The 14,630-nt window shown below is 43.5% G+C and overlaps 1 protein-coding gene across 1 annotated transcript; it reads left to right on the top strand.

Moving 5' to 3' along the window:
- Positions 1–491: 491 nt before the first annotated feature.
- Positions 492–14,375, top strand: LOC138803527 (cytochrome P450 4A4-like). Its single transcript, XM_069987632.1, has 9 exons — positions 492–613; positions 4,082–4,155; positions 8,863–9,057; positions 9,463–9,569; positions 9,654–9,844; positions 9,945–10,078; positions 11,337–11,401; positions 11,552–11,628; positions 14,123–14,375. The coding sequence occupies exons 1-9, from the start codon at positions 492–494 to the stop codon at positions 14,289–14,291; spliced, it is 1,134 nt and encodes a 377-aa protein (XP_069843733.1). The 3' UTR covers positions 14,292–14,375.
- The last annotated feature ends 255 nt before the right edge of the window (positions 14,376–14,630 follow it).

Here is a 14,630-nt window from a genome sequence, read left to right on the forward strand (position 1 = left end):
GACAGAGACAAACAGACAGACAGACAAGACAGAAAGAGAGACAGAGACTGAAAGACAGAAAGGGAAGGAGGGAGGGAGAGAGAGAAAGAGGGGGGAGGGAGAGAGATAGACAGAAACAGAGACAGAGACAGAGAGACAGAGACAGAAATACAGAGAGGGAAGGAGGGATGGAGGGAGGGAGGGAGAGAGAGAGGGAGGGAAAGAGTGAGAGAGAGAGAGAGAGAGAGAGAGAGAGAGAGAGGGAGAGAGAGAGAGAGAGAGAGAGAGAGAGAGAGAGAGAGAGAGAGAGAGAGAGAGAGAGAGAGAGAGAGAGGAGAGAGCACATTATGGAAGGGACGGATTCTATCTGAATCCATGAATGAGGGCCCTGACTGCTCACATGGACTAGGGCTCTCAGGGCCAATCCCTGCCCAGGATAGAACAGGACCTGAGGCACTTCTCATTTTGTTTTCTCTACCTGGCCTAGGAACTGTATTGGGAAGCAATTTGTCATGAATGAGTTGAAGGTGGCTGTGGCCCTGACCCTGCTCCGCTTTGAGCTGCTGCCAGATCCCACCAGGACTCCAGTCCCCATCACAAGAATTATACTGAAGTCTATCAGTGGGATCCACCTGTATCTCCGGAAGCTGCAGCAATCCTAGCAAGGACAGGCCCTGGGGACCTCCTGCTCACTGTTTCGTTTTCCTGTCACCTGCTTCTGTCCTTGGCTGTCTACCCACATTCCCTTCTTTGCATCTACCTGATATGGTATCTCTGTCCCCCTACTTGTCCTCTTATTTTCTCTCTTACCTTCCTCCAGGATCCCACCTCCTTATCTACCAATTTTTCTTCTTAATTGTCTTTATTTTAGAATGTCCTCTTAATCTCAGATCACTTGTCTACCCTCTAGTCTGCCTGCCCTGCCCTGTCTTCTCTTTGCACTATTTGCCTGTGTCTATATGATCTTCCTGTTTTGCTAAAATGAACTACCATTTTAGCAAATGGTAGTTTGATGGCTTTAAACTATACACACTTAAAACTCACAATTCTGGAGGTTGAATATGGATAATTGTTTTCCTTTTCTTCCATATTTCTATTGCTGGAGGTTTGTTTCAAGTACTCACAGTGACTGGATTTGTTATACCTAGAATATCAAGGATCATCTCTTGTACTTGAAGATAGTATCTACAGCTACAACTCTTCACAGCAGACTTGGACTAGTATTTAATTCAGTAATGGAGTAATTGAGTAGTTCAGTACAGCCATACTGAACTGTAATCTTTGTCAATTTGGCATGCATATACTTTACCCTAAATCCACTTAATCTGCAAATAATTTTCTGTATGTACAAATCAGGTTATTTTAAATCTTCAAAAAATATATTTTAAAAAAGCCAGATGTAATGGCTCATGCTTGTCATCCCAGCTATGTGGAAAATGTAAGTCTAGGCCTTACCTCGGTTTGCCTTACCTGCAGGCCTTGGAGCTGGAGCTGGGTGCACAGCCATCTCCTGCCTAGGCACCAGGATGTCTGCAACAAATTATCTATGCTCAGCCATGTTACTTTGCTTTGATAACTTATAGCATTGGTTACCCGAATTATAATCCACATTACTTCTGCTTTTGTAGCTTGCTTGTTGATTACGAAATTACCACTGACCACCTGCCAGTGTACCTGCCCCAATCTTGCCTATAATACCCTAAGCTATTTGACTTTATTGCTGATCTTCACTGTTCCAAAGAGGAGGTCAGTCACCATGGCTATTAAAAGATTCCTAGCCTGATTGACTAAGTGCTGATGACTCCTTTTGCCAATCGTGTGTTCAGGTCCCACTGGCCCTGGGAAGTTGGGATACTTCACTCAACAATATGATCTGAGATAGGAAGTGGAACTGACAGATAAGAAGTAGAGAAAGACTCAGGAACCCTGTCCTACCTGACAGGGTTTGGAAGAATCCGTGTGAAGGTGGGGTTGAGCAGTCCAGAAGAGTCCAGGAGAGGAAATTGAAGATGATAAGCATGGACATTTCTGGAGGAGAATTAGAAAGTCACAAACACTAGTGGACTGGGAGAAGAGGGCCTACAGCCTGACCCCTGAGTGGGATGCAGATGGGCTGCAGCTTGAAGATCCCCAGTTGCACAGAGATTCCAAAACAGAACCAAGCAGAAATTTTGGAACTATAAAGCTCCTCCAGGAGATATCCTGATTTTTTCTGGGACTAAGACCCACCCTTCTCTAGGGCGTTTTTCCACACCAGGAACCACTCTTAATGGAGGAACTGAACGAATCACTGATTAAGTCAAGAAATGATTCCTGTTGTTGGACTCTGTCAGAATCCTAGCCATGTCTGAACAGAGGCATCATGTCTCTGAGATCAGGACATTCCTAGAGTTAGCAAGGCCTTGACAGAATTCAGGAGAGTATAAACCAAGGCCTAATGTAGAGATGTGTGTGTGGCCTGTAAGAAAATAGGTCATGCTGAGCTCCTGAAAGGGACATGGGAATACCATGCTCTGGGCTGGACTAAGGGTCTAACATCAGACTGGCTCAGAACACAGTGTGAAGCCACTTCTCTAACTGTCTAGAACCTTACTTCATGAACAGCTGACCTTGGTCCTCCTACCTGTTTGGCTGCTGCCAGATCCTCATCTGGATCCCCATCGTGGTTATATGAGCTATACTAAAGTACAGAACTGGAAGCCACCTGATTCTCTCAATAATCCTACTGGAAAATGGGAAAGGTTTAAAAGGCATCCTTCATGCCATTTTCTGACTTCTTGTCACCTCCCTTGTCCCATATCAATATGCCCATATCTTGTTTTTTTACACAAACTGCCTTCTCATCTTCCTACTACCCTGCCACAGGACTTCCTGTCTGTGAGCCACTTTTGATCTTATCTTCTCCCAGGATCTATTTTTTTCTGTGTGTCTACCTATCTCCCACCTATCTACTGTAAGCATTATGCCCACCTTAGGTCCTCAGCTCTACCCAGACCTGAGCTCCTCCCAGCCCTGGAGTTCCCACCATACAGCTGGCCCCTCCCTCTCCCTGCCCAGACCCACCTGAGCTCCCATCTACCTCACTTACTGCCCCTAGCCCAGACCCTGCTGCTACCTAGACAGTGGAGGCTGCCATGTGCTCCCTCTTGGGGGAAATATGGCTCCTCTAATGCACCTTGTAATAATCTTTCTCCTATGCCTGCTGCCTCCCCACGGTCCCCTGGGATGGATGTGACGGATCCTTTCCTGTACATCTTTGAATGCTTATATAGTGCCTGTTCACTTGTCTACCCTCTAGCCTGCCTGCCCTTCTACCTATTTGCCTGTGCCTGTGTGAACTTCCTGTTTTGCTAAAAATGAACTCTCACCACTTTAATAGCTTAAAACAACACACACTTATAATCTCATAATTCTAGTGGTCAGATGTCTACAGTGATTTTCTTAGGCAATACCCAAAATTTTCTTGAGCTCGCAGGAAGAATCCCCTTTCTTTTATCCTCCTACTTTTTGCTCTCAAGGTATCCAAGTGATTAGACTGTCCCCCTCCCTCCAGATTATCAAGGAACATCTACACTTGAAGTCAACTAATTGTACATATTACCCACAGCTACAACAACTCTTCACAACAGAACTGGACTAATACTTAAGTAACTAGATAAGTTGGACTAGACATGCTAAACTTTAAAACTAAACAAATTTGGCATACATCTCACCCCCTTAAACTTATTTAATTTACATCTCATTATTCACGGTTCCCCCAAAACACTTTGATGTTCTTTTCAACCTTTACAATAACAACAAATGATATTTCTTCTGACAACTACCTTGATAATATACTATTGAAAAAAAACACTAACCTCCCTGAAATAAAATGCAAAGTTAGGGCATGGTATTTATACTTCTCCTTGGCATTCTGTGTACCCATACTTGACTTATATATGCCAAATGTTATCAATATACTGCATGTTAGATGTTATTGTGGTGAGAAGAAGGGAAAGCTGAGTACATACACAATATATTTAATAACAAAATGAAGAAGTAATTCTTACCATTACACTCCTTGTTTCTTCCACTTCCCACATGGTCTTTCTTCTTCTTGCAGGGTCACAGTTAAGTCTGATGCTATCTTTTATCACTACCCTGTACATAGTCCTTCTGCCTGTAGCAAGCTCCTTAGTAAGTGGTGTTGTCTTTGCATGGCAGAGTGGATGAGCCAAAGCTTCATCCTTGTGACTTCTGGGCCATGTGTAGCTCCGTTGAATAAGGTTGTTGTATATTTTTTCACTTACTTTAGATACAGAGCATGTTCTAGGGTACAGGATACAGGAAATATTCTAGTATATCTTTTGTGTTCCAATCCTTCCTCACTTTAACTGATAAGGTGTCTACCACTTTCACTTAAACATGAGACTAATTACTCATACAGGACAGCAACTGTGTTTGAGGAGCCACAACTAGCAAGAGAACAGTTTTTTTTTTTAAATTAAGTCAGCACAATAATGATGATGTTTGGATGGAAGTTTTTTTTTCCATTTAATACTAAGACTTCTAGGCCAAAAGCTGATACACTGTAAACCAGAAAGTGATTATTGGGCTGTTGGATCACTAAGGGTAATAGGCACTGTTGCTATAACCATTTTCATCCCTTCACTTCTGAACTCGGGAGCCTTGGCCAGTGTCATATCCGGGACATTCATTTACAGCAGACACAACTCCAAAGAAACACACCCAACCTTACAAGGTATTGCCACCTAGCTGATGCCGTACACCAAAGCAATTCTCAATATTTCTCTGGCTCTAGACTGGATAATTGAAATACGTGTACTCAGAAATGACAAAGGAGATGCAGCAGTATTTAGAGAGTTAATATTCCTAGGTTCATCAAATCTTCTCTGTCCCCAATCCAAATATCAAGCTTCCAAAACTTCCCAGTTAATTCATTCAGTTTATCAGAAGACATATGACAAGGTTAGGAATTCAATTTGAAGCAACAAGTCATACAGGAGCCTGATGTCTGCTGAAGGAGAAGTAGACCAAGCTGGGACAGAGTATTCCCATAGGAGGGCATAGGAAGCTCATTGATCAGATGGTAAGGAGTTGGGCTCTGAGCACTTTGCGCTCAGGAAGCCCCTTCCTTTCCTTGGGGACTCTCATTCCCTCAACATTGGTGTAGTCAGGCTCACATGACTTGCAATGAATTGTCCAAACCAGAGTGGGTGAATAAAGCAGAACTGGTGAGTCTAAGACACTCTGTGGGCCAGGTTGGTTACGAAATGGTCATAGTTTCCAGGACCACTTGAGTGTCAATACCAATAGCCAGGTCCCAGGTCCTGGCTATGGCTCAAGCAGGCTGTGGGATCTCTCTCTCTCGTTCTCTCTGTGTTTTTCTCTCTGTCTCTGTCTTTCTCTCTCTCTCTCTCTCTGTCTCTTGGGCTCTCTTTATATACCCATCTATTCTGAAAAATCTGTGGCACAGTGGACATGGCAGCCCCATAGCTACTCTTGAGAGTAGTCATCTTCTCATATATTGGAGTTAGCTCAGCAATCCCAATTGGTCATCCTGCCTCCACTTGGCAACTGCCACCAGGGAGAGATTCCTTTTCAATGTGACAAGCTCATTCATGAACATGGTAGCTGCCTTCTTATTATAAGATGGAGCTAACATCTTGAGTTCTCCCCTTCTAGATACCCACTATGCTGGCCAACAGACTTTAGTTAGGAATCAGCATGTACAAAGCTCTGTTTGAGACAATGCAAAGCAATGAGAAAAGACATGTCCGTGTTCTGTTGTTTCATACAGAAAAGAGGGAAATTGCTTATTATACAAGTATTATTAGACAAGTATAATATTAATATTTTTAAAAAGGTTTACCTATATTTTTGTGCCAATTGAAACTTGCTAGTAAATTAACACTAGGCTACAAGCTTTTGGAAGCCCAGGACCAGCTTTTGTGGCACTGATGCAAAGATAGACTAGTCAATTCTGTGTTACTAGATGAATCTTTGTTGACTCAATGAAACTTCTTCTGGCATGATAGTGGAGGTACCTCACAATTTTCCTTCTGGTTATCTTTTTGTTTCAAATTTTTTATTGTGGTTAAGTGGTTACCTAATTTCCCAAATTTCACAGTATTGTGGGATAGTGATGCTTAGTTAAAGTCACAAACACATTCGAACTTTCATGGAGCAAATTGCCTATCATGGTCTATAACATTTATGAGTTCTATGACCTTTACTTATTAAATGTAATAATTACATGCAATAATTGGTTACTGGATTGAAATACAAATGCTGGATTGAAATAAGATGGGGATCAAAGGAACTTGTTTGGATAGGGTAACCTTGGAAGTCTTCTGTTGGAGACAACACAGTGAAACCTGAAGGATATTAATGAACTAGTTTTCTGTAGAATAAAAGAAGAACATTCAAGATCGGGGAAGAAGAGAAGAACAACAAATACAAAGTGTCTAGACTGGGGAAAAAAACATGGTATCATCCAGGAGCTGCCTTCTGGGCAGGAGAGTCATTGAGATGAGGTTTTTAAGCTCTTGGAGGGTGTTTCATAAAAGACCACCCAAGAGTGGGAGGAAGGTCGTGGGTAAGAGCATGTCACCTATCTAGCATAGTGCTAGCATTATACCAGATAAATGGTATAACAAGGAGGGGTTTGAATTTTATAGGATGTGTCTGATTCTGACAATTACTTTTGCTTTGCAAAAGGGAAGCACTACAAATATGAAAGAGAATGCTTTTTACAGGTCTCCTGCTTGCTGACACTGTGTCGGGTGTTCAGGCCAGGGATCATCCCTTTCTCCAATCCACTTCTGCCATATTCAGAGAAGTGGTAGCACCGAATATGCCTAAAATAAACATACTCAACATTCTTCTATGATCAACAAAAGCCATAAATATTTGAGTTTCTCAATGCCTACATATTTGGCTTTTGTAGAAATGTAAATGTAAATGAGAAATGTAAAATTGCCTCAGTAGCAAGCTTAACTTGATCAAAACCAAGAAAGCAAGCAATGTCCAAGTGATCTATCTACAGAAGGACGCTCTACAAGAGGCGGTCATGGAATCAACTGAATCAACTGAAGTCATTTCTGCCTTTGTTTCCCAAATAAAATGAGCCAGAAAACAGGTATGAATAAAAACATAAAACTCTTAAAACATAACACCTCAATGGAACTGAGTTCAATCATGATACCTAGCAAGTCCCTAGTTTTACTCATTCTCTTTCTCCATCTCTCACCAAATTAGTAAGTCAAAAGGCTCAGGCCTCTGCTCCATGCACACAGAAAGCATAAAGATTTATTTTATTTATTTATTTATTTATTTTTGGGTCCGGTTGTAGGGCCTAAACTCTGGGCCTGGGCACTGTCCCTCAGCTCTTCAGCTCAAGGCTAGGACTCTGCCACATGAGCCACAACACCACTTCGGGCTTTTTTTCTTTTTGCTAATGTGGTGCTAAGGAATGTAGAGCACTCACCTTGAGCTGAAGAGCCCAGGGACAGCGCCCAAACCCAGAGTTGAAGCCCCACAACAGACAACCCCCCCCTTCACTCATATTCCATGCTCTAACACAGAAACCATCAGACATAATCACAGAAATTAATGTTATCAACCCAATTGCAGTAAGAATCAGTTCCTCTGTAATAAGTGCATTAGAAAGCATCCAGGACCCAGGACTGAGCCAAATTGCTCATTGTCCTACTCAGAAGGTATCACGGTGGATACAGGCCCCTCTCCTTCCTTCTCAGCTCAGCAAACTGGGGGAATAGAAACTCCCACCAAAAGCAAGCTACCTGTCCCTGGCTGGACTGGGAAATGACCACATCAGTGGCATTGGGAGCTTCTAAGGTGTCACTCAATCATCAGGGCCCCAGAGCTTCTGAATGGCCATGCTGACCCATACATTGAGATGGACACAAGGCCTACATTGCCACAGACAATCCTACCTTACAGTCACTTCCAACCTGGCAGGGTTCTGTAAGATTTTGATGAATGAAAAAAAAATTGGAGTCCAAGACAGCCAACAATAGGATTGCTCCTGCAGGCCAAGCAGGCTTTCTTTTCCATGCTAACTAGTGTTTTCATATTTTGGATTCAAACAATTTTCAAGTCTACTCCACAAAACTTTCAGGAAACAGAAGGGTATTTACACTGTGGACTTTTTCATCAACCAAAAAAAAGTGACAGTTATTCTCAAAATTCAGAATGTTTCTAGATGTATCTATATTCAAGTTTGTAATAACATTTTGTGACAGATAGGCAGACTACAAGTATTGCTCCACACACTTAATTTTCTACAAGGGCATCTGAGCCAAGGACTTAAAACAAGATAGATGGAGATACAGGAAAGGAACCTAGTCTATTTAGCATAGATACTCCAGTGGGAAATGAGACTGTCAATGTCACCCTCCATCACAGGACCAATGGGAGAAGCTCAGCATCCAGGACAACTCTCTGGAGATCTTTGAACACATTTCCTTGATGACTCTGGATACCATAATGAAATGTGCCTTTGGCCAATAAGAGTATGTCAGAGGAACAGGTCAGTGACATTCATTTGCAGGGTCTTTGTTCTTACTAGCTGAGGGGGCTTACTCAACTGAAAGGCAAATGGGAAAGCGTCAATGCTCACCTCAAAAACAAAGCATAACAAACAAAAACCAAGATTGGGATCCAAAACTCAGGGGAATTTCAAATTCCTGACCTGACCCATTCCTGCCCAGACATACACCACTAATCTCCAACACAGGTGGTACACTGGATGTTTATGCCATCTCCATAAGGCCCTTAAAATAGAACTTAGATATTTCTCAGGGTTGTCTGTTCCCATTATTGTGGGACTCTGTACAGTGAGCTCACTCTGTGTGTGAGATTTCCCAAACCCCAGTGTGTTGTGCCTTCTGTTTCTCAGGAAATCCAAGTCCTACATCCAGGCTATCAGGGATCTGAACAACCTGGTTTTTGCCCGATTGCGGAATGTCTTTCACCAGAATGATGTCATCTACAGTCTGACCTCTAATGGCCGCACATACCATCATGCCTGCCAGCTTGCCAACGAGCATACAGGTTCTGTCTGTCCCTCCAATCTCTCTTCCTTTATCAGACTTAACCCAAATTACAGTCATGGCTCTCACACATAGATACCTCTGTTGAGCTAGAGACACACTCTTCCAGAGTACTATGCCGGTATAAGTTATAGACACTGAGAGGTCAGGATATCAGGTACCATACAGGAATTACCAGTGCTTAGTGCTGTGATATTAAATAACACTCATCCTAGCAGTTTTCATCAGGGCTTCTGTGTTCTTTGCTCCCCACAGCTGATGTGCTAGACTTCCAGCCCTGACCCACATAGCCACCACGAAATGCACCCTGTTTCCTGCAGAGAACCCAGACTGGGGAAAGGGAAGGCTATTGGGAGGTGCTGTAACATTTGACTCTGCCTGCCTGGTAACTGTTGTCCTGGAACAGACAAGGTGATCAACCAGAGGAAGGCTCAGCTGCAAGATGAGGGAGAGCTGGAAAAGGTCAAGATGAAAAGGCGCTTAGACTTCTTGGATATCCTACTGTTTGCCAAAGTGAGTGCCTGTGCAGAGCCCTGAGGCTTTGTGGAGAAACGCAGCCTGAGGGAAAATTTTCCCTCTTGACTATAACACCCCTAGATGGAGGATGGAAGCAGCTTGTCTGACAAGGACCTGCGTGCCGAAGTGGACACGTTCATGTTTGAGGGCCATGACACTACAGCCAGTGGCATCTCCTGGATCTTGTACATTCTGGCCACACACCCTGAACACCAGCAGAAGTGCAGGGAGGAGGTCCAGAGCCTTCTGGGAGATGGAGCCTCTGTCACCTGGTGAGTGAGAGCTCAATGTGTGGGAAACCCTACCACTCTACTGGGGCAAACTCTAGTCTTCTCAGGCCCTACCTGACCCTGAAGATGGGCTTCATTTCAGGGAGATCCTTGACAAGATGGCCTACACCACCATGTGCATTAAGGAGGCCCTGAGACTCTATACACCAGTACCCCTGGTGAGCAGAGAACTGAGCAAACCTGTCACCTTTCCAGATAGACACTCCCTACCCAAAGGTATGAGTTCCCACCCTCATTCACCAAGCACTCCGCAGAGCAAGGACGGAACAGAAATACATATATGCTTCCACAGTTTGGAACCCAGTGAGTCTCCCTTTCCTCGCAAGTAATTTGGATTCTTACTTTGAAGTTAGAATGAGAGAAATGCAAATGTCTAGCACAATTGAACCTCAACAAAATCTCAAAACCACTCTTCCTCCAATTCTCACTACTGTGCATTTTAAGATAGACAGAGCAGTGGAGCCTGGCTAAGTGCTATGGTTCCTTCCATAGGTGAAGGTAAATCGGGGAAGTTCAGGGATCCTATGTTAAAGGTGAAATGTATAATGTCCGAGGACCTTTCCAGTTAATAGAAAAGCAGATGATGTCTGGTTCTGAGATTTATTCCATAGTAGGAAAACATCCACTAACTCACCCCACACCCACTATGAACTCAGTGCTGCTACGTTGAAGCTGTGAAAACACAGGATAGATAATAGATCTTGTTCAGACTCTGGAATCTCATCTTTTGTCATCAAGTAGATGTCAGGCTGTGTATATTCCAGTGGAAGAGCGTGGATTATTAGGTGCTCCTGTGGTTCCATGAATAGACCATATTTTCAAGTGAGAAAAGTAAGAATAGTATAGAAAACCATGAAAGAAGTGAGAGAAAAGCTACAAAGCATAGAGAATGAGAGCAAGAGAGAAAAAAGGAACCTGTCTGCCGGGACGAGGTGAAATCAAAGTTACAAGCACAGGCAAGGAAGTAGCCCTGGGTCAGTGATGAGAATAAGGACACAGTGTCCACAGTCCTGAAATCCAGTTGGAGGACTTGGTGTGATAGCACCTTTTTCTGCAAGGCAGAAACCTCAGTATAGCTAAAGGGAAAGACAACAGAAACTGAAGAAAAAAATGGAAGCACTTTATTACAGAGGTCTAGTTCTAATTCTTGAATGGTTCAATGCATGTTCTCTAAGTGTCATGGAAGATTCTTGGTTAGTGTGATTTGTCACTTCAATTCCTATTAGCACTGAGCCTCAATACTTCTTGATTTCTTGTCTATGTCATGGTTTTCTCTCCTAAGCCATACTAGGTGCTGTTCCAAACACCACCTCTGAGGCTATCCACCTCCCATTAATGCTATAATTCTGCTCAAAGAGATTTTATTTGTCACCCATGCCATTTGTGTATACATGGCCTCTGCTGAATGAGGGACCAGACATCTACCCCACTGGCATTAATATTCTTTTCTGTCTCCCCCCCCCCCATCCTACAGGTGTCATAGCTACACTCTCATTTTATTCCCTTCATCATAACCCGAAGGTGTGGCCCAATCCAGAGGTATGAGAGTCCTGGGAAGAAAGGAGGGAGGGAAATTGACTCCTAGGCCTTGCACCTCCCATCAATCCCACATCTAGGCATGCTGTCCCTTCCTAGGTTGGAAGCAGAGCTTGACTCCTCTGTTTCTGGGTCCTGGTATTGTCTCTGCAGGTGTTTGACCCTTTCAGGTTTGCCCCAGATTCTTCCCGCCACAGCCACTCGTTCCTACCCTTCTCTGGAGGATCCAGGTGAGAAGCTGCTCACAGAGTGATGGGTGTGAGAAAAGGCGAGTGTCCTGGCACCTGCCTGGTGCTCATAATTCTGCAGTTTTCTGAGTGCCATCTTCAACTGTGCCTTTCCTGGTTAATGGTTGTAGTTATATCTGAGCCCATAGGGACCTTGACCCACTGTCTTTTCCAATGACCAGACAAAACATTTTGTCAATGTTTGCTCCAAATTTCACTGTAGTGTAGCGCTTTTCCATTCTTGGAACATGCACTTTCAAAATTCTATTTTGTCATGTAAACGGACCCTTGGGTGTTGCTTTTCCTTTGTTGTCAGATACTGTAAAGTACATGTGTGTCTTTTCCATATTCTCCATGTAGTATCTCACCTTCCTTCAAAATTTTCATAGATGTAGAATCAGAAGGCCTACTGTTGAAGTCATGTATGTGAACGTTTGCAGCTCACCATAGAGGATATTTATTGAATACCAGGCAGTGTTGTCTCACACATTTGGGCTTGAGTGAAAGTCTGACTTTAGAGAAGTATTTCTACATCATTATGTTGTGAACTACTTAGTGCAAGACTGGGGAGAAAGAATGAGGACAATAGTCTCTGAGAGAAAAATCACTATTCAGTTATGACATGTAAACTACTCTGGTGTGCACTATGATAAGTTGATCTGGAAGTGCTGTTGATATGGACAGTCATGCTCAGTGAAAGCTACTGTAAAAGTGCACAAGGTTTTCAAGACTTGTCTGTGGAATATGGGTCGAAATCAGTCTTACAACTAATTAAGAGAAGGGAGCCTTTCTTGAGTTAATATTTCTGTAAAAAATATTTTTTCTTGGTTATGTGGCTTGAACTCAGGACCTGTGTACTGTCGCTGATCTCTTCTTTTCAATCTTGGTGCTCTACCACTTTAAGCCACAGCTTCACTTCCAGTTGTCAGGGTGTTAATTGGAGATAACAGTCTCTAGATAATAGGCTTGATTCCACCTGTGACCCTCAGAGCTCAGTCTGCTCACTAGCTAGGATTATAGATGTAAGCCACCAGTATCCAGTTAATTGATGAATGTTATAAGGCTAATCCAGTTTCAGAGAACAGGCCTTTAAGCTTGCTGTTTGATGGAAGTCAGATTTCTAGAAATTAGTTACACAGGTGATAGAGCCATTGGAGGAGAAGAGAAGACTAAGTATCTCAATTTTTAGCTAGAAATATGTACAATCCAGGTATTTTGTTTTCTTTTATTTTTGAAATTTAACTACATGAATTTATACAAGTAAAACAGTATGATTTATATTCAAAGTATATTTCTCTGTGCTATGCTAAGGGGAAGGAATACAGAGATACATGCTTCTGTCCTTGACTCAGGGACAAGTGCAGCAAGTTATTCAGAACTATAAACCTGTGTGCAAGCCAGACTTCATTCCATCATTCCTTCACACTCATTCATTCATTGAGCTTCTTGTGGAACATCCCATAATCGGGCACTCTGCACAGTCTTTGAATAAAGGATGGAGCCTTGGGTGTCACAGAGAGGGAGGAACAAGTGGCAGAAGGGTGAGGGCCCCATAGTCATTGGCTTGAGCCTTTATAATGTGCAGGCAGAGGTGGAGGGGGTCTTTTATCCATGACCTCAACATGAGATGTGTTAGGAAGTGGGCCTGGGAAGGTAAAATGGGGTGTGTGGGGTCAGCAGTCCAGAGAGGGTGGAACACTATCTTTTGTAATGGGTGGTATGGGAATGTCAGCGTGGAGAGTAGGTGGTCATGGAGACCAGAGCAATCTGGGAGAGGAAATTGACAGTGACAAGAGGAGATATTTCTGGACCAGAATTAGATAGCTTTGGGTTTGGATGCTGGTGGACTGAGGGAGGGAGGGAGAATCAGATCATCTGCAGCTGGAGAATTTTTGATCCAGAGCCTCTTTCATGAGCTACTCTGCTCCTCTATGAGTGCTCTGTAGGGAAGGATCCTAAGTCCTTTGCCCCCACAGAATGTAAGCACTGGATCATGTTACTGACCAGTAGCATCTACATGGGGGAACCAAAGAAGTGTAGGAAGAGTGAAGTAACAATGACTTCACTCTAAAATAACAAATAGTAATAGATTCTGTCAGTTCGAGACTATCTCTGTCCTAACAGAGTCTTCGTGCCTATCAGAGTACGATTCAAATTGAGCTCTTTAAAAATATAAGGCAAGTCAAGAGAGTATGAATGAAGGCTTGGGGGTAGAAGTGTGTGTGTGTGTGTGTGTGTGTGTGTGAGAGAGAGAGAGAGAGAGAGAGAGAGAGAGAGAGAGAGAGACAGAGAGACAGAGAGACAGAGAGACAGAGAGACAGAGAGAGAGACAGAGAGACAGAGAGACAGAGAGATCTGTAAGGAGACGGATGAAGTCCGGCTCAGCAAAGAGTACTCTGAATGTCCAACTCTAGTAGAGATTCAGGAGCCCATGTCTGACCAGCTCAGAACAGATTCTGAGACCCCCATCTCCTTTCATTGTCTCTCCCTGGCCCAGGAACTGCATTGGGAAACAATTTGCCATGAATGAGATGAAGGTGGCCGTGGCTCTGACCCTGCTCCGCTTTGAGCTGCTGCCAGATCCCACCAGGGTCCCCATCCTCATCCCTCGACTTGTGTTGAAGTCCAAGAATGGGATCCACCTTCGTCTTAGGAAACTCAGCTAATTCTACAGGGGACAGAAGTTCTGTCAACTTTCTGCCTGCATTGCCTTCCTGTCACCAGCTCCTATCCATAGCCTATCTATCTATGTCCTGTTTTCCCTTCCCACTTGCCCTTCTTCCAGCCTGCTTGACAGTCTTGCTTCTAGTTTGTCTTCTTGGCTTTCCTTTTCTCTCCTACCTTTGTCCATGATCTCTACCTGCGTGACAAGCTATCTTTCCCCTTCCTACCTGCCTAAGACTATTCTCATAGTCCCCAATCACCTCACTCACTGACCTCAGACCTATCTGCACCTGAACATATTGTTTCCCTTTCTGCTGCTTATCTGAGGTGAGCTTTTCTGC

This window comes from Dipodomys merriami, unplaced genomic scaffold (genome assembly GCF_024711535.1).
Source record: "Dipodomys merriami isolate MVZ:Mamm:240054 unplaced genomic scaffold, mDipMer1.0.p SCAF_34, whole genome shotgun sequence".
In the NCBI taxonomy this organism is placed as follows: Eukaryota; Metazoa; Chordata; class Mammalia; order Rodentia; family Heteromyidae; genus Dipodomys; species Dipodomys merriami.